The sequence below is a fragment of the Dermacentor albipictus genome, chromosome 9 (assembly GCF_038994185.2).
Source record: "Dermacentor albipictus isolate Rhodes 1998 colony chromosome 9, USDA_Dalb.pri_finalv2, whole genome shotgun sequence".
NCBI lineage: Eukaryota > Metazoa > Arthropoda > Arachnida > Ixodida > Ixodidae > Dermacentor > Dermacentor albipictus.
This window is the reverse complement of record NC_091829.1, coordinates 121,223,932-121,244,077: the sequence shown is the minus strand read 5'-3', so window position 1 is coordinate 121,244,077 and position 20,146 is coordinate 121,223,932. Positions and strand designations below refer to the sequence as shown.

The following is a 20,146-nucleotide window of genomic DNA, read 5'->3' as shown; positions in this document are numbered from 1 at the left end:
AAGTTGCTGAGATATTCACTGTTGATGCTTACTCCTAAGCTTTCCCAGTTTAATAGCTTGAATACTTCTTCCAAGCATGCAGTGAGCAGCATTGGAGAGATTGTGTCTCCTTGTCTGACCCCTTTCTTTATAGGTAGCGTCCTACTTTTTTATGTGGAGAATTAAGGTAGCTGTGGAATCTCTGTAGGTACTTTCCAAGGTATTTATGTAAGCGTCCTGTACCCCTTGCTTATGTAATGCCTCAATGACGGCTGGTCTCTCTACTGAATCAAATGCCTTTTTGTAATCTATGGAAGCCATATAGAGAGGCTGATTGTATTCTGCAGATTTCTCGATTACCTGATTGACGACATGGATGTGATACATTGCAGAGTATCCCTTCCTCAAACTTGCCTGTTCCCTTGATTGACTGAAGTCTGGTGTTGCTCTTATTCTACTGGAGATTATCTTGGTGAATATTTTATGTCATATTGGAAGCAAGCTAATGGGCCTATAATTTTTCAATTCTTTAACATCTCCCTTTTTGTGGACCTGGTAGATAGAAAAACCTGGTAGATAGAATTGAACAACTTCAAAGAAGAGCGGCAAGATTCATCTTGTCATAATATTGTTCAACCGACTCCGTAGCTGAAATGCTCTGGAAGCTCAGCGTATCTCCACTTTCAGAGCACAAAAAGATAGCTAGACTAAAATTTCTTTATCTGATTCGCCATAACTGGTTTAACCTTAATACACAGCAGTACATTAAACGGCGTCTGTCTCGAATAGTATGAAGCAGCAACCTAGAGCAAATTCAACCCATTTCAGCACGAATAGATGCACATAAGTACTTGTTTTTCCCCAGAACAATAGAGGAATGGAACGCGCTACCACCTGAATTACTAACAGTAGACACTCTAAATAAATTTGAAGCCACACTAACAAAATTCTTTACTTCGGCTAGAAGTACATAGCTGCTACTTTAATAATGGTACTTTGTCTTATGTTCCTTGTTGTAACACACATGATTAATCCAGTGACTGGGGTACATTTAATACCACCCTATTGTAATTTGTTTTTGTTGCTTCTTGCTTTGCGGCAACTCTGCTATATTGTTTCGTTTGTCTTGCAACCACCCTGTAACAGCCTTCGGCCAACAGTATTGTTAAATAAATAATAAATAAATAAATTAGTATAATGTTGCCATTCTTCCAGTTCTCTAGGACCCCTGAAGTCGATAGGCAGTTTGTATAAAGGGCCGCTAGTTTTTCACGCATTATGTCACCACCATCTTTGGTTAAATCGACTGGTAGTCCATCTTCTCCTGCTGCTTTTCCCCGTTTCATGTCTTGCAAGGCCCTTCTAACTTCATTGCTAGTCATAGAAGGAGCCTCTCTAATCTGTCCATTACTACATTAAGTGGAGGTATCGTGGCGGCTTTGGTCAGTATACAGGTCAGTATACAATTCTTTCACTGCTTTTACTATATCTTCGAGATTGCTGATGATATTGTCATGTCTATCTTTCAGTGTGTACATCTTAATTCATCTGATGCCCAGTTTCCTTCTCACTGTTTTTAGGCTGCGTCCATTTTTTACGGCTTCCTCAGTCTATCTCGCATCATAATTTTGAATATCCCTTATTTTTTCCTTGTTGATTAGTTTTGAAAATTCCACGAATTCTGTCCGACCTTTTGAGTAGGACACTTTCATACTTTGTCGTTTCTTTATTGGGTCCTTTGTTACTTGGGAGAGCTTATCTACTGGTTGCCTTGGGTCCTTGCCTCCCACTTCAACTGCTGCTTCTGAAGCGGGCCTAGTTATGGTTTGATTCGTCGCCTCTATGTCATCTTCATCTCTCTGTTCTAATAAAAAAGGTGTTCATTATTCGTAGCTTATTCCATTCCACAAATTCTACCAACATCTCTCCTCGTGTGTTCCTAGAATACACCCCTGTTGCCAATTGCTTGTTCACCAGCCGGCTTTTCCCCCTTTTTTGCATTGAAGTTGCCCATGACTACAGTATACCGAGTTTGCACTTTTCGCATCGCTAATTCAACATCTTCATAAAACTGTTCTATTTCTTAATCATGACTAGAGATTGGAGTGTAGGTTTGTATTACCTTTACTCTATACCTCCTATTTAGCTTTATTATGACTACTGCTACCCTCTCATTAATGCTGTAGAATTCGTCAATGTCGCCTGTTATGTCCTTATGGATTAGGAATCTTACTCCAAACTGCTTCATATCTGGTAGTTCTCTATAGCAGAGGACATGCTCGTTATTCAGCAATGTATAAGCCTCACCAGTTCTTCTAACCTCACTAAGGCCAATGATATCCCAAACAATGCGTGATAGTTGCTGAAAGAGTCCTGCTAGGCTAGCTTCACTAAAGAGGGTTCGGGTGTTAAATGTTGCAAAAGTCAGTTTCCATTGGCGGCCTGTCCGGGTCCAGAGATTCTTCGCACCCTCTGCTGCGTGTCAGGTCTGACCGCTGCCTTGGCCAGGTGCTCCACAGCTGCTGGGGACGGTGGGCCATTGGGTAATTGAGTGAGCTATTTGGGAGGGAGTGGCCAAATACTGCACCAGGGAAGCCAATTCCTGTTCTGCGGAAGGAGTGTTTTGTTGAAGCTTAGTGGGTCTTCCTAATTTTTGTCGGTGTCAGGTGCCACTCCAAGCCTGTAGATGTAGTGTACTGGGGGAGGTGAGTTCAAAATTTCCCACCTTAAAAAAAAAATGCAAGGATTCAGACTTATTACTGTGTCAACCAAGCATCCAGATAATCCTCCAAGCTGTCAGGCTGCCTTATGTCAGAGAATTCCAGCCCAGACGATCCTACGTGCCTGAAAAAATGCTTGAATTATCCACAGTATGCAGGTTTTGTCGATGGCAGCAGGCGATACAGCATAGTATTTCCCAATGGTTCTTGCATTGTGGTTTTGGAGTCTCCCGTATGCATGCGGCCAGAAACACGGCTAGATACACGATATATTTTCGGAGAAATTGAACAGCACTTAAGAGTAGTGTGGGGAAAAAAAGATGAGAAAAAGAAAACTTTCAGCGCTTATCGGGAATTCATTAGTTGCGTATGGAGGGAGGTACACCAAACAGCTCATGGTCTCAGCTGCCTGCCTCAGGTATCCGGCAAGTCTTTCTGAATGAGACGGAACTGATAATGAAGCAGTGCGCAAGGCTGAGGCGTCAGATGAGAAGAGGGTGCATTGGCAGAGACTTCTGTCCAAAAGGGCAAATCCTCAAAGTGGCAAGACGGGCTGCCAAACAATGGTTCTGAGCCGCGTGTAAAATAGGTGACAATGTAGGGGACATCAAAGACATCATCAACACTTTTTCACCAGTTGCAGTGTGTCTTCAAGAAACGAATCTTGGTCCAAAAAGTAGTCAAATTCTCAAAGGTTGCACCGTTCTCCGAAGGGATCGTGATACTCTAGTCGCTTGTCAGGAGGAGTTACTATAGTCATGCAGGGTGGCACTTCTACCTGAAATGTTCAATTGAATACTACATCTTTCTAGGCTGTACCCGTCACCATTCTCTCTCACAAAAACATTGCCATTTGTTCAATGTATATTCCAACCCACACCCATTTTACTACTAAACACTTATAAAATGTAACAGATCAGTTACCGGAGCTATTTGTTTTAGTAGGAGATTTTAAATGCTCATTGTACTCTTTGAGGCAGTGTCAAAACTGACCAAAGAGGGCAACTCGTTGCAGATTTTATTCTTAAAAATTAAATTATGGGGTTTTTTGTGCCAAAACCACTTTCTGATTATGAGGCACGCCGTAGTGGGGGACTCCGGAAATTTGGCGGGAAATGGCGAGAAACCATGGCGGGAAACGGAGCTCCGCAGTGCACGTCGCATCACCGTCCTCACCATGAATGACGGTGAGCATTTGGGATCAACGTGGTTGCCGCCTCCAACATCACCATCATCCGCTACGACGCTGTCCCCTTTGGTTGTGGTTGTGCAATCCAAGGATCCCGAAACTTTCTGCGGGACTGATGGCGCCGACATTGAAGAGTGGGTGGCTATGTACGAGCTTGTGAGTGGAATCAACAGATGGGACCCTACGCTCAAACTAGCTAACCTGTTGTTCTACCTAAGAGGCACGACAAAGGTGTAGTTCGTAAACAATGAAGAAGAGCTGACCAACTGGGACCAATGCAAAGAAAAGTTAACAGAGTTGTTCAGCAAACCAGCCGGCCGTAAAATTGCCGCAAAGCAGCAACTGGCCTCTCGTGCCCAATCCCCCACAGAGTCCTATGTTTCGTATATCCAGGACGTGCTGGCGCTTTGGCGTAAAGCCGATCATGACATGACCAAAGCTGAGAAGGTAGGGCATGTGCTCAAGGGAATAGCTGACGATGCCTTTAATCTGCTCATGCGCAAAAGCTGCTCTGCAGTTGATGCTATCATCAAAGAGTGCCGACAATTCGAGCAGGCCAGAAGCCGATGCGCCCTGCACCCATTCACCAGACTTCCCAATGCTGCCGCAACGTTGACGTGGGAAGATCAGCCCGTACAGCAGCATGCATCACCATCAAAGGACGTGATGCGAATCGTTTGACGTGAACTGGATGCGATGGCGCCCGCAGTTTTCTGTTCGCCTAGCTCTGATGCTAACCCTATTTCAGTTCCCCTCGTGGAAGCCATCGTTCAACAGGAACTTGAAAACCTTGGCCTACATTCTCTCTGTGCTGTCACCAACCCCAGAGCCAACGAACGCCTTTCTACTATTTTCACTACACCCCGACGCTTCTCTCTGCGTTATCGTAACCCAGCTGAGTGGAGCACCGCAGACAACCAGCCGATATGTTTCACCGCATTGGTCATGTCACCAGATACTGTCACAACTCGTGGCCCTCAACACCTCGCACGCCGACCAACCTGACCAGTTTTAATGGAAATTTCCACAATGTTGCACACACCGCACAGTCTAACAGTGCCGACAACTCTGCTAGAGACACGTGGTACAGTTGCTCACCATCGCCGCGCAGACACCAGTCTCATTCACCGCAACTTGGCCACCCATTTTCCCGTACGCCACAGCCACGTTGCCTTTCGTCTCCTGTGGCTTTTAGCCACACCCTTTCGGAAAACTAAGAAGTGCAGCCCTCGGAGGTAGTGCTGCATTGCCTACTACTGCAGTAAATCCTCTGTCTGTGCCCACAAAGAGAAGTGTAATTGACGTTAAAATAGATGGCTTACCTGTCCAAGCACTTGTCGACACTGGAGCCCACGTGTCTACGTAGATGTTTAAAGAAGGTCCTCATCCCAGCAGCTGCCCAAGTGCTTCGTTTGATCGACGGTGGCGTGCTGGTTGTACTTGGAATGTGTACTGCTCGCATAAGTATAGCCGGACACTTTACTTCTGCTCTCTTTGCTGTGATCGACAACTGCCCTCACGACACTATCCTTGAATTGGACTTTTTATCCCATCATTCCGCTCTCATCGATGGCGCAACCAGCGTTCTTCAGTTGGAACTGCCTCAAGTCGCCGATGCTCCGAGCACCGCTCTCTCCACCGCACTTGTGTTCGCTGTAAGATGTGCATCTGTCACCTGAGGCAGTCACTTACGTCGCTTTGACTGCACAGCCACAGATTCCCGACGGTGAATATGTCCTTCGCCTCATCATCGACGCGCTTTTGAACCAGAATGTGGCTCTTCCGCATACGCTGGTGACTATGACCAATAACGTCATTCTTCCGCTTCTGAATTTCAGCCTATGCCCTCAAGTGCTTCCAGTCTGCATGTTCTTGGCCAGCATTTCTAATACTTCCGAATTTGACATTGAAAGCCTGAATGCCGAGAGCGGTTTCTTAGCACCAATTGCAGCTCACAGCTCTGGTTCCCTAACGGATGACTTGGCGAAGATGATTGCACCTGACCTCACCTCTGCACAGGCCACAGAGATATGCCGCCTCCTCGAATCGTACCATGATGTCCTTGATTTCGGCGATAGGGCTTTATGACAAACATCTGTTGTGCACCACCGTATCAACACTGAAGACACGAATCCTATTAGCCGTCATCCCTATTGTGTATCGCATGCTGAACGTCGAGTCGTCCAATCAGAAGTGGACAAAATGCTCTGCAAAGGAGTCATCGAACCATCAGCCAGCCCTTGGGCTTTGCCTGTTGTCCTTGTGGGAAAAAAAAAAAGATGGTACCAGGCGTTTTTGCGTCGATTATCGAAAAGACGTCCACCCGCTACCACGCATCGATGACGCCTTGGACTGCTTGCACGGAGCTAAATACTTCTCGTCCATCCATCTTCGATCATGCTACTGGCAGATTTCAGTTGATGAAATGGACCGCAAGAACATGGCCTTCATCATGCCGGATGGCTTATATCAGTTCATAGCCATGCTCTTTGGCCCATGCAATATGCTCCTGCGACATTTGAACGTATGATGGACTCTCTTCTGCAAGGCGAAAAATGGGCCACCTGTCTCTGTTACCTTGACAACGTTATTGTTTTTTTCTCCCACGTTTGGCAGCCACCTTACCCGACTCGCTGCCATTCTTGCGGTCTTCCAAAAAGCAGGCCTCCAGCTGAACTCCACGAAGTGTCAATTCGGGCGCCATCAGATTACCGTGACACTTTGTTGATGCATCCGGTGTCCAACCAGATCCGGAAAAAGTTCGTGCCATACGCAGTTTCCCTGTGTCAGGTTCTGCTTCTGACGTACGCTGCTTCGTCGGCCTGTATTCTTACTTTCGCCGTTCTCATGGGGCCCTGAGCAAGCTCACGCGTTCGCCACTTTCTTCGGGTTTTTTACCACCCCTCCCATACTTGCCCACTTTGATCCATCTGCACCGACTGAAGTCCACACTGACGCAAGTGGCCACGGCATCGGCGCTGTTCTCGCCCAACAGCAGAGTGGTACCGAGTACGTGATAGCTTATGCCAGCCGCCTGCTGTCACTTGCTTAAAGAAATTACTCCATAACCGAGCGGGAACGCTTGGCTTTAGTTTGGGCTGTCGCCAAGTTCCGGCCATATTTGTACGGCCGCATGTTTTCGGTCGTTACAGACCACCACGCCCTCTGCTGGCTGTCTTCCCTCCGAGACCCCACAGAACGGCGTGGTCACTGGGCATTGCGGCTCCAGGAATTTTCATTTGTTGTCTACTATAAGTCTGGACACCTGCACAAGGACTCTGACTGCCTCTCGCGTCACCCCGTGGATTCTCCCAATCCTGTTGCACATGATCCAGTGACCTGCATGACGGCTTTCACTGACATGACCGACATGCGCTCTGAACAACACCGTGACGCATCCTTACAGTCCATCATCGTCGAAGTGCAATTTGGCAGCACTGATGGCACATGTCGCATGTTTGTGCTGCATGACTGCATTCTCTACCACCGCAATATCAACCCTGACGTCCCTGAGTTGCCCCTTCCTCGTCATCTGCGATCCGTCGTTCTCGAACAACTTCACGATGCATCGACGGCGGGACACCTTGGAGTTTTGCATACATACGACCGTGTACGATGCCAGTTTTGGCCGGGTCTCTACCACTCTGTGCGTCGTTATGTCGCAACTTGCGAATTGTGTCAGCGCTGGAAGAAACCTCCCCTGCCACCTGTCGGCCGAGTCCATGCCATTGAAGTTCCCTCTGAACCATTCTTTCACGTAGGCCTTGACCTGCTTGGCCCTTTTCTGACGACGACTAAAGGAAATAAGTGGATCGCTGTCGCTACTGATTACGCTACACGCTACGCGATAACAAAGGCGTTGCCGACTAGTTGCGTAACTGACATCGTCGATTTTCTCCTTCACGACGTCATTCTCCAGCACGCTGCACCTCAACAGTTACTTACAGACCACGGCCACTCATTCTTGTCTCAAGTTGTGGACAACCTCCTCCGCTCTTGTGCCACTGAGCACAAGCTGTCCACCGCCTACCACCCACAAATGAACGGTCTTACGGAACATCTCAACTGAACACTCACAGAGATGCTGTCAATGTACATTTCCAACAATCGCCGCGACTGGGACGCCACCCTGGCCTACGTGACATTCACGTATAACTCGTCCTGACATGACACCGCAGGATATTTACCCTTTTATCTTTTGTATGGTCGCAACCCCACTTTGCCCTTTGACACCATCCTACCTTCTGTGCCCCGCGTTGCCACTGAGTACACTCGTGAAGTCATCGATCCCACTCACATGGCGCATCAAGTCGCCCGATCTCACTTATTAGTGTCGCAGCATCTGCAAAAAGAGCATTATGATTGGTGCCATCGCGATTTTCAGTTTGCTCCAGGTGCTTGGGTGCTGCTTTGGTCACCATGTCGTCGGGTCGGCCTCTCCCAGAAGCTCCCCTCTTGCTACACAGGGCTTTATGAAGTCCTACATTAAGTTAACGACGTCAATTACGAGATCGCGCCGTTACAGTTTCATCCATCCTCAAGTCCGCCACCTGTTGACATCATGCACGTTTCGCGGCTGAAGCCATGCTTCGCTCGCAGTTCTTTGCCTACCATGCGCTGAGAGGGCGCTTCACCACTCAGGGGTCCTGTTACGAAAGATGACTGAAGAGAGAGAGGAAGAAGATTGCGAGATGCTGGCTTCTGAGTGTTTGCTGGTCAGCCATCTTGACCACATTGACTTTGCTTGTATATATATATATACTGTAAGTATGTTCAGTCTATACTCCCAACATCCCCGTAACAATATAAATAGTCGGCAGAGAAACAGAGAGTACCTATCACTGGGGCTTCAAATGAACTGTAATAGCCTCCTCTCAATACAGAAATTGAATGGAGTTCTTTCTACCGGTAAAAAAATGGCAACAGGTCTTGACCGTGTCCACTACACAATGCTGGCGCACCTATCTACACTTCTTAAATTTTAACAAGATATGGGAGTCCGGGGTAATGCCTACAGATTGGGAAAATGCAGTAGTAGTGCCTTTTCTAAAATCTGGTAAACCCACAACATCCCCAAGCAGCTACAGACCTATTGCACTGACAAGTTGTCTAGCAAAACACTATGAGAGGATCATAAACATAAGACTTACATTCATCCTTGAATCAAGAAGCCTAATGAACATGCACCAGTGCGGATACGAAAAGGGCTGCTCCACCACTGACCATCTCGTGTGACTAAAACATGAAATATGTGACGCGTTTCTGCACAAACACTGTCTCGCAGTTTTCTTAGATTTAGAAAAGCCATATGGTACCACTCGGCAATATGGAATTTTGAGAGACCTGGCTGACCTGAGAATTAGTGGCAGAATGCTAAACTGTCTATCTGATTTTATGTAAAATAGAACTTTTCAAGCATGTCTTGGCACAATACTCTCACACACATTTATATAAAAATATGGTGTTCCACAATGTTGCATTCTGAGCACTACACTCTTCATATTTATAATGAACTCTATTAATAAAATCATCCCATCCTCTGTTATGCACTCAATATATGTCGACGATTTGCAAGTGGCTTGCCGTGCCTCAAATCTACCTACCCGCGAAAGACAACTACAAATAATGGTAAATAATCTGACACAGTGTGCTGAAAAAAATGGTTTCCGTTTTTCAATATACATAACTGTTACAGTTCTGTTCTCCCAGAAGTGAGGGTTGCACTGCGATCTAATTCTGACATTGTAGGATACAGTGCTGCTGGTCAAAGAAGATTATAAATTTTTAGCCGTAACTTCTGACAAAAACTGAACCTCCTGGTTCACTATAACAAAACAAAAATCAAGGCAAATAAAGCATTAAATATTCTCAAAGTACCATTGCATGAGCACTGGGAATCTAACTGAACATGCCTACTACGTATATACCGGTCCCTCGTGCGTAGCATTCTGGACTACGGTAGTATAGTTTATAGTGCCGCTAGGTAGGTAATCTTACATTAAATGACTTAATCTAATTCATAATCTCGCCCTACGACTTGTGAGCCGCGCCTACAGAGCATCACCTGTTTAAAGTTTATACGTTGACTGCAGTGAGCCTTCTTTACAGCACCACATAGCATTACATACGCTTTCCTATGTACTGAGAATTCGGTCATCACCACAACATGTATGCTACAACGTCGTAACACAGTGCAAATCACAGGTACACTACACAAATAAACCTAACTCGATTCGGCCACTTACGGCACAAGGAATACTGTCAGACTTAGTACATTCCTCATGAGGTCCTGCAGGTTGCTGAGAGGCCACCAAGATTGCCCCCATGGTACAATTTTTCACAGCTATGTGACTGGACACTAACACATCTAAAGAAAAAAGAAATTCCACAAGAACACATAATACTAGAGTTTCAAGCTATTCAAGAAAAATATAAAAATTTCACGGAATTTTACACTGACAGCTTTTTTTTCAGCACTGACAGAATTTTTATTCAGTCTGCTGCTGATGTTTATGCAGTATAGATGGCAGTCAAAAAAAGTTATCACCGACAAGCAGAAGAATGCTATCATTTATAGTGACTCGTTAAGTGCACTCAGAGCTCTAAACTTAAACTCCACATGTGAACCTCAGCTTGGCGACATCTTAAGCATGGTCATTAATAACAAATATGGAAGAACCATACGATTCTGCTGGGTGCCAAGCCTAATCGGGATAGCAGGGAATGAAGCAGCGGATAGCTCCGCATCGATAGCAGCACACAAAAGCATAACTCACATAACACTTCCATACAAAGATAGCAGCCTAGTGATTCATAAAACCCTAGCATCAAAATGGCAACAAGAATGGAACTCGTACATAAATAACATGGTACATGCGACGAAACCCCTGCTTGGCAAGTGGAAATCGGGCAGCGTGATCGGGTAGGTGATCTTATGTCGACTTCGAATTGTACACACACATCTAACACACAATTTTCTACTGCGAAAAGGAAACCCACCAACTTGTGAGAAATGCCATGAATCACTTACAGTAAATCACATTATTATGTCATGTCCACATACTGAAACACAAAGGCAGACACATTTAAAGAATTTGTATTACTTGTATATAACTTTACACCCTGCCTTAATATTGGTATCTGAGCCGTTAGTGCCATTCACTGACTTGTTCGAGTTTTTAGATTAAACTGGTTATTTACATTGACTTTAATGTAATGCAGCTTTTGCTGCCTTAACATTGAATTTTGTACTGTCCTCTATCTGGCGCAGCATGGCCTTAGTAGCTTTTGCGTCAATAAACTCAAATTAACTAACTAACATTTTGGTTTTCGTTACTCCCACGAACAGCCGCAACGTCGTCCGCCACTTCGGGATACAAAGGTGATATCAGCGAGCTTTGATGAACCTGCTGACCAGAACAAGACTCTCATAAGTGCAACCAAGGTGAGAGGCCACTGTTTGTTTCGTGAGCCTCAGTGTGAGGATTCAGTTGGATTGCAGTAAACTTCCTTTAAGTTGACTCCGGTTAATTTGATTTTTTTAATTAGGTTGATCTATACTGATTGTTCCAGCTAATGCCCATACATTTTGATGGGCCAGGATTTTCATTATTTCAATGATAAAATTGGCTCTTATCATTGCAGTGATTCAAGCTTGACTAGTCAGTGCACATGTGTTTTACCCCATGAGTGACGCCAGTTGTGAACACAAGTGCTGCAGGTTCTGCCTTGGTGGCAGTTGCAGTGGATACACATCTGTCGCGTAAAATGCCAAGTTTCAGCTTGCCCTTGGTGGTTGCAGGTGAAAATTGCAGCTCACAATGAATGATTGACTGTGTTTACCCTTTTTTAATGCATCCTTTCTTTTTTTTTTCCCAGAGAAAATCGGTCTGAAAAAAATTGCCAACATATTACAATTACATTTTAAACTAAAATTGTGTCTGTGACATCAGCAATAGCCCTTCTTATCAACGTCAACGCTGTTGTCATCACGAGGGGGTGTCAGAAGTTTTTGCATATGTTGGCAACACTGTTGCACTGTTTCATTACGAAAGCTTGTGGAAAAAGGTTATTTTACGTGCTAAGCTACAACCGAGCCATGTCACATATGTTTTATATGGTGGTGTCTTGCATCGAACAAAGTACTGGTAAGTGATTAGCCTAGGTGTAGGCTGCCACTCCTTTCGTGATGGTTGTGGAGTCATTCGAGAAATTCAGAATATGGCACAAAGCGGACCACATGGAGCAGGACATGTGTGGCTCATAGACCCATCAGAGAGTGACGATGATGCACATTATGTGTACTTAGATTTCCATTTTGACAAGGCAAACTTAGCAGGCTTCGTCTTTGTCTGGTCGCTGAAATTGGAGGAACGCTACATTGTTTTCTTTTTATTATTATTATTATAGAATCGGGTGTACTGCATTTTAAATTGTCAAATTATTTTTTACTCATGATTTTATGTGTTGTTCTTTGATATAGTTTCATACCTGGCTTCGTCTCCATATTTTGGCAATCCATTATACTATTTGCGCATCTTTAAGTACTCCCTGGCACTCTGCCGCAACACAGCGATTGTCCTACAATTTTGCAGTTTTCCATAGCTGATGACAAGGTGTTGCGTGCCGTGGTATTTGCTTGCTGCTGTGGTCGGCTACGTTAGTGTCATGCACTAACAGTGCGTGAGAGAGAAGATAATTTTATTGGCAGAAAGGTTGAGGTCGACGAACACTGCTTGAACTTATTATTTTTGAGGTCTTCGCTGGGCTTCCCTTTGTCTGGTCATGAATGCTGTGGCATAGAAACTTCTTCAAGTGAAGCGGGGAATATGAATGTTCAAAGTTGAGATCAGATATAGTGCCACCTGGTGCAAACATGGTAACCTTGCTAACTGTCATGGTGTGCCTCTTGTTTTTTTATGCTTCCAACTAAGCTTTCGAAGCTGTGCCTGCACATTTTCTGCGACTGTAGATAAGGATGTCGCACAAGGCATGAGAAGCTCTTTATTCAGGACGAGTGGCCTATGCCATGTCCATGCCTGGCACTGAAATGTACTATATAGGCCAAACCAAATGTTGCCTAAATTACAGCTTACAGTAACATGCTCAAAAAAGCAAGCAAGAAAAAGGGAAATGGTGCACATATAGTAGCCCATGTTACTGCTTTTGGTTGTGAAGCTTGCTTGCTCGGAGACAACCATTCTGGGCAGGAGCAGTAACGCCTCTGCAAGGCTTACACCAGAAGCCTATATTTATCAAAAAAGTACTGTGACTGTTGCATAAGTGACGCATCAATGGCATTGCACACCTCAAAATATGAATTTTTGAGCATTCGCCTTTCATGTGCATGCATCATCAGGTGATATTGCTGTGTAGTTTATGTTGTATGGATGGCAAGATGTACTGTTAAACCTCTATATAAGCAACTTCGTTATGGCAGAATCTTCAGTGTAATAAGGTATTTTTACGTTTTCATAACCTCATGTCCATACACCACATATCTTTAGCCTCAATAATACGAACTTTGTCTATCCGCAATTTCAGTATAACAAAAATGCACTGTTCCTGTGAATAAAGGTGGAGGCAATAAATGGAAACCACTGTGGGTGCCTCTGGTCAGACGTTCAGATGACACAGCTAATTTCCCCAATGCTTTCCTTGGCTTCATTGTCTGTGTGCTTTATGTGGTCATGATCAACAAAATTGAGCCCCTCTGTTTCCCTTCTTCTTTTGTTTATTCATAGTGAGGGTATAGGGAAAGAAATTCAACAAGAGGGGCACACTCGCCAAAAATTGGCAACAGCAAACACATCATGTGTAGTGTTAATCTCATCTGTTAGCTGACGCGAGCATTGGAAAAAAAAAAAAGGAATGTGAAAGGAACTTGTACAACGTTTTATTTTTTAATATTCTTTCCCGCTGAAACTAGAAAGTTTTGTGTATAAATTACCTTTTTTCTGTTGTTTTATCTAGCAACAAGCTAGTGGCACGCCAGGCACACCATATGCATGCGTCATGGGCCAGACACGCCACCAAAGTGAGAGAGGGCAGCTGCACTTGTGAAGTTCACCTGTTCGGTGATCATTTCTTTTGGACATAGCCTGTTTTTGGGCTCTCGGCGTATAGGCTCCAAACAGTCGATTTTGCGGCTACTCTGGCGCCATCTGCCGCAGCAAAGTGACAGCACTGGGAGGGTAGCTCTGCGGCTCGGCTGGCTCGACGCGAATTCCTTCACGCGCATTGCACTTCGTGTCAGCCACGGTTGATGCAGTTTTGCTTTCTTCTTTAGTCCCCCCCCCCCCTTTGTTTTTTTTTGTTTTTTTTTTTTCGGATACGTCTTGCGACAGTGCAGTGGCATGCGTTTCATGGGCAAGTTTTAAAATTATGGAGGTGCGAAAAAGAAGTGGAACCAGTGGTACTGCTGCGTAAGAGACTCGCAGCCACAAAGGCCGGCCTGGGATAAATTTGTACAGGTTTCCTGGCAGGCCTTATGAACTAGAACGGCAAAAGAAGTGGATTGCAGCTGTGGTTAGAGTAAAGTAATAGTCAGCTTCTGTCATGTTTGCGAGAAGGGTTTGTTTGGCAAATCATGAAACACAGGCGCATTTCGCAGCTTGTTGCATGATGCCAGTGGTCATGGCTGGGTCAGCTACTCAACGTTTAAGTAAGATTCGTCATGACTATGCTAATTTGATGACTGCTTACTGTAGCCTTAGCATTTTGTATGATCAGCATTACACTGGCATGTGCAGGGAACAATGTGGAGGAAGCTTATTTTATGTTGGCGAGTGCTGATTCATAACCGATATGGGTGCCGTTTCACATGGTGCAAATTTTCTTGCAAATTTACATTTACGAAATTGCATTGCAAAAGCAAAGCACATACAAAGAAATTTGCAAGCGAAATCAGACTTTGTGAAAGGGCATAATGAACCTTAATCATTGTACATGATGAAAAACGAACATTCATGTCTTTTAAATTCAGACCGCATGATTATAATAAATCTTATTTCAGCTGCAGATGGCTCCAAAAGGGTCCCAAACAAATTAACCGGGATATGTTCTAAGCATTTCATCAGTGGAGAAAAAGCATAATCGGGAGTCATCCTGATAACAACCTCACATTATAGTGTGTCAACCTCAACGTGCATCAAGCTGACGAGAATAATCTGACGAATAAAAAGACCTGATAAATAAGGGCTCCTTTGTCTCACTTGCTGTGCGAAGCGACTCGTAGTTGCGCTGATCGCATCGGCAAGTAGGCCCCGTTCGGTGTGATCAGTAGTGAGCCATGACAGACCACTTACAACTGCTTCAAACCTGCAAAAGCTTTCGTTTGGCACTGTGCCAGACAATGGTGAAGCACACAGAACGTTAGAGCACCGCGGTGTCACACAGTCACTTTCAATCAAGATCGCGCCTGACTGGATCAAATTTCTCAATTTCAATCAAGCATGGTCACTGCTACACAGTCCAACAATTCAAATCGAGTTAGTTCAGCTCACTTGGCATGACGGTGCTGACGGCTGGTTTGCCAAACAATTCTCTCAATTTCTCTTTGCATTCGTCCCAGCTGGTTAGCTCCTCTTCGTGGTTTTCGTACCACACCTTTGCCGTGCCTCTTAGGTAGAACAGGTTAGCTAGCATAAGCGTAAGGTCCCATCTGTTGATTCCACTCAAGCGTTCGTACATGGCCACCCACTCTTCAACGTCAGCGCCATCGGTCCCGCAGCAAGTCCCAGAATCCTTGAGTTACACGACGACATCCAAAGGTGACAGCGACGTAGCTGGCAATGGTGACATTGGAGGCGGCAACGACGTTGATCCCGCATGCCCACCATCATTCATGGTGCGGACGCTGATGCGACGTCCACTGCGGAGCTCCGTTTCCAGCTGTGGTACCCAGCACCTCCACCAATATGTTACAGGGATGTTGCGAGTATATAAAAACTTTATTTACAATATATACACAGGATGAGTCAGAGTAGTTAAGATGGCTGACCACCAACAACACGCGTCAGCCAGTGTCTCCGATCTTCTTCTTCCTCTCTCTTTTCTCATCCCTCCACAACAATACATTCGACATGAAAACAGTACTCTTGCAAAGTGATCCTCCACCTCATTACTCTTCTCTTTGTTAACTTAGCCTTACTCAAGAATTATGTCCCCACTCGCCATTTTGGTACTGTGCTTTGGCACATATCAGAGGACCTCGCGTATCTTTTCACGTCACCCTGAATTCCGGGCCAAAAGAAGTCTTCTGTAATCCTTGCTAGCGTGTTTTTTTACACCCTGGTGACTAGCCATGACACTATCATGTCCTAATCCCATCACTGTCTCCCTAAAGGCCTTAGGCACAATGAGCTGCTGAGAATCTCTGCCCGAGCTGAATACGCATCTTCTATATAAAAGACCATTATGCATAACAAACTCAAATGTACTGCGGCTTTTTTTCCTTTGCACTAATTCTATCTTCCTGTGGCATGGTCTGACCGACTCGTCCTTGTCTTGCTCCTCCATGAAATCAGCGGGTGTGATGCTTAACCACTGAATTGCAGATACCTTCAGGGTTGCCATGGGTGCCTTGCTCTGGGTACGGGCTCTGGTCCATACAGCCAACAATAAAGCTGGACGGCATACCCCAGTTGCCGCTTCTCGTGAATTATTGGTGTACAGCTGTTGCTCACTTCTTGATGTGGTCGTTCACCACAGTCATTCATCTCTCTTACTGCAATAGCTGTACTTCTCTTCCAGCTCCAATCTGGATCACCCACTTTCCGTACTCCAGATACATTTCCTAGAATTAGATCGTATAATGGCTCTTCAAGGCATTTAGCCTTAAGCCACCCGGTATAATACGGTGTGGAGACTTGGATACAGGCTTCAGTTAGGTACTTCAGTAGTCAAGAGTTCGACAAAAATTCGTCTGGTCAGGTAACATGATGATGAAGAAATCCTTGACTTGGTCAGTGACCGCAATTTCTTCATCAGATACTTCAGTGTGTTGTCCGCCAAGGTAACTTGCGTTAATGCTCCTGTCAGATCTACATCATGTACCAGGCTCCTCTTTACTAAAAGTGTATTTGTGCTGCTATCTCTTAGCACCGTTACCCGTTGTCCATGAACCTCTCCTTCTACGACATGTAGAGCTTGTTCCTTTGGGTCTACTTCTTTCCACTTTTCCCTCAGTACCTGTTGGCTCTCTTGAACCTGGTTTATCTCTGCACAGTTCGGTTGCGGGTCGGTTTTTCCGCACTTGCTTATTATGAACGCTGTTTTTTGTGATGTGCCAGACCTACACTCATACTCATGGCAACCCTTTCTATTGCATAATTGACACACAATTTGTTGGCGGGAGTGGCTATTGTCTATGTGACAGTTAACGGCGCGATGCCCGGTACGATTACAGAGGAAATACCCTAACTCGGGTGGGCGCACGGTTTCCTGAGGCTCATATTTTGCCTCGTCTACTTTCTTTCTGGCTAGGTCCTCTTTCACTCTTCCTAGGTTTCTCAGCCCCTGTGCCTCCAAAAATTGATCGGCATGTTCGGCTAGATCGTTGAGTGAATCCAACTTTCTCTCTTTTAAGAAGACACCCAGATTATGGCTACAGCAAGCTAAGAATTGCTCACTGACCATGCAATCACAAACCACCGCATAAGTCTTTGCAACATCGGCCATTTCCACCCACCAGTCAAAATAATTTGACAGGCGGCACGTAAGTTGCTTTCTCATGTCTGCATCTTCCGGCTTCCAGTTTCGGAATCGCTCGTGAAAACCTTCCGCTGTAAGTCAGAATCTTTGTAGTAGTGCCTCCTTAACCTTGCCATAGTCTAGGGAGTTGCAGGCAGTCATCCCCCCAGAGACACTCAGTGCCTTGCCTACCAGGCAAAGACTTAGGGCTGTGGCCCATTCGCTCCAGTCCCAGCCTTGTCCGAGGGCTATCCTTTCGAACCGGTGCAAGTATGCATACACGCTTTTCATTGAATGGTGCCATTAGCTTACGCAAACAGATTTTGTTGGCCTTTGGAGACTGCAAGCTGGAGGACACTGACGCCAAACTCTCATCATCATGGTGACCCACTGTTGCTTGTGCCAATCTCAGTTTGAGTTCTAACTTATTGGCTACTGACGGCTTTCTTGCCATCCGTTGCCATAGATGCAAATGCAAACTTAGATTTAAAGAAACAGTCATCATGAGTAGAAGCAGGTGTGAGATGACGCGCTTGATAATAGAAGCTAGACACATATCAATATTTGACACATGTGCTTGTTTATCTTTATTGGGTGACCACATTTCACCACTTAAAAAATGTTATCGCACCGTGCAGGACACGCCTGCAAGTATCAGAAGTTTCGCGCAAGTTATCGATGGTTCTATCCACTGTCTGGTATCATTGAACCTTGTGTAATCTGATTGCATGTATGCACGACGCGAATGGTGTAGAACTTTCTGGAATGCACACAGGCACCACAAACAATTACTCTGGAACCTTCGGTAGCTCGTGTATAAAAGCTGACGTGCTTCACCGGCAGATCAGAGTTTGCCGACCGTGTTTGCCGCTATCATTTTTCTCTGAGTACAGCCTGTTTTTGAGGGCACGAGTTCACTCAATAAACCGCTAGTGTCATCATTGGCAGTTTTGCTGCTGTCTTCATTGTCACAACCACATGACAGTATCTTTTTAGTTAGTGTTTATAAACAGATCACAAGAAGATTGAGACATAACAGCGTGATTATTAGCACCAGCATGTGTGGTGCAGATCAGTGCATCAATGTGCCTCCTGGCATCCAAGATGTGTTGCGTGGCGCCATAAGTGTTGGACATAATGGCTCACCGTGCTCAGTGCCCTCAGCCAGTGCCCACAATTAAAACAAAAGTGTAAAAAGATACGAATATTCATCCTGAGCAACAATAAAAACTGGAATTCAATTTCACCAGAAAAGCTGGACATTGATAGAGATAGCAAGGAGACAGCTACACGAAGTAAGGTTGATAGCATTATTGAGTTTTATTGGTGTCACATGCTGCTCAGGCAACCATTAACAGATCTCACTCGATGACCACGAACTTGCTGTCATAACGCGAGCGAACGCTTCGCACCATCTTTCAGAAACTTGAGATTACACAACCGCCAACACTAGACATGCGGAAACCCAGTGCCTGAGGTACCAAGCAGCTCAGCTCGGCCTTTGCACTTGTTGTTGAGAGATTACCTCCAAAATACGGCACCGCGGCCTGCGTATGGACATGCTCTAGAAAGAGAGGGCATACAGGCCCTGCTGCCCCCTCCCCCTTTTAGTGCGGGTTTGATCACATTGCTATTCCATCCCCATTCCCCTTTTGCAGAAGGAAGCGTCAGCTTTCGTGTTTCTCCGAGTGCAGCGAGCTGCAGCGCGGCCTGCAGCCTCCACAAATTGTTTGCCAATGGAACAAATGGCTCAGCATTGTTTTCTGCCTACCGAGTCCTGGCATGCGTGCTTTGACTGCATTTTTGCCACTAAAGCTTTTCATGCAGAAGGACACTTGTAACTTTTGCCTCGGCCAACATTTTTATAGTTTTCTGCTGGATTTAGCTATACAGGCTCCAAGTACATGCTTGAAATAGCAGAAAATATTTTTAAATCAAAACCATGTCACGAAAGTACTTCGTTGAGAGGAAGAAAATACATGGTTTTCAATGGAACTAAGATGAAAAAATGAAAACAGTTTAGGTCCCAAATTTCATTAAATTGAGGTTCATTATATCGAGGTTTGACTTAGAAAAAAAATGGTTTAAATTCGATTGAAGTTTGAAGCGAATATCAATTAGCATAATATTCAATCAAATATTTGCGCGACTACAAGCTGGAGTAGTTGAGACCACAGTCTTCCATCTTTACTCAGAAGCACCGGTACTGGGCGAGTGTACACATCCTGTTGGAGGAGGTGGGTGCAGGATTTGAGTTGTCTTCACTGTGTCCTTATTCACGACATCGGTGATGAAGTCCTCATTCTCAAGCACTCCAGTGGTCGGAGCACCTTCGTCCTCCACAGACATGAACTTGTTGACTGCTGACCCATCCACGCCTTCTGGAAATGCGACAAATTGCTCCCAAACTTCACGGAAACCAGCGACAGCTTCATTGCACTCGTTAGAACGCTTTTCACAGTCGTCACTGGGACCACGAAAACCAGCGTAACGGAAGCAGTTTTGGATTGTTTCCTTATTAATGTCACCTCAGATGATGTGGCAACATCATATTTTATTTCCATCC

At 45.1% G+C, this 20,146-nt stretch overlaps 1 protein-coding gene across 1 annotated transcript in view; it reads left to right on the top strand.

The window, feature by feature from the left end:
* Nucleotides 1–20,146, top strand: part of LOC135912598 (WASH complex subunit 2-like) — a 278,899-nt gene that overhangs the window by 213,204 nt on the left and 45,549 nt on the right. The window contains exon 23 of the mRNA XM_065445097.2: nt 11,237–11,332. Within this exon, the coding sequence (XP_065301169.2) occupies nt 11,237–11,332 (96 nt within the window). The remainder of the gene's footprint in view (nt 1–11,236; nt 11,333–20,146) is intronic.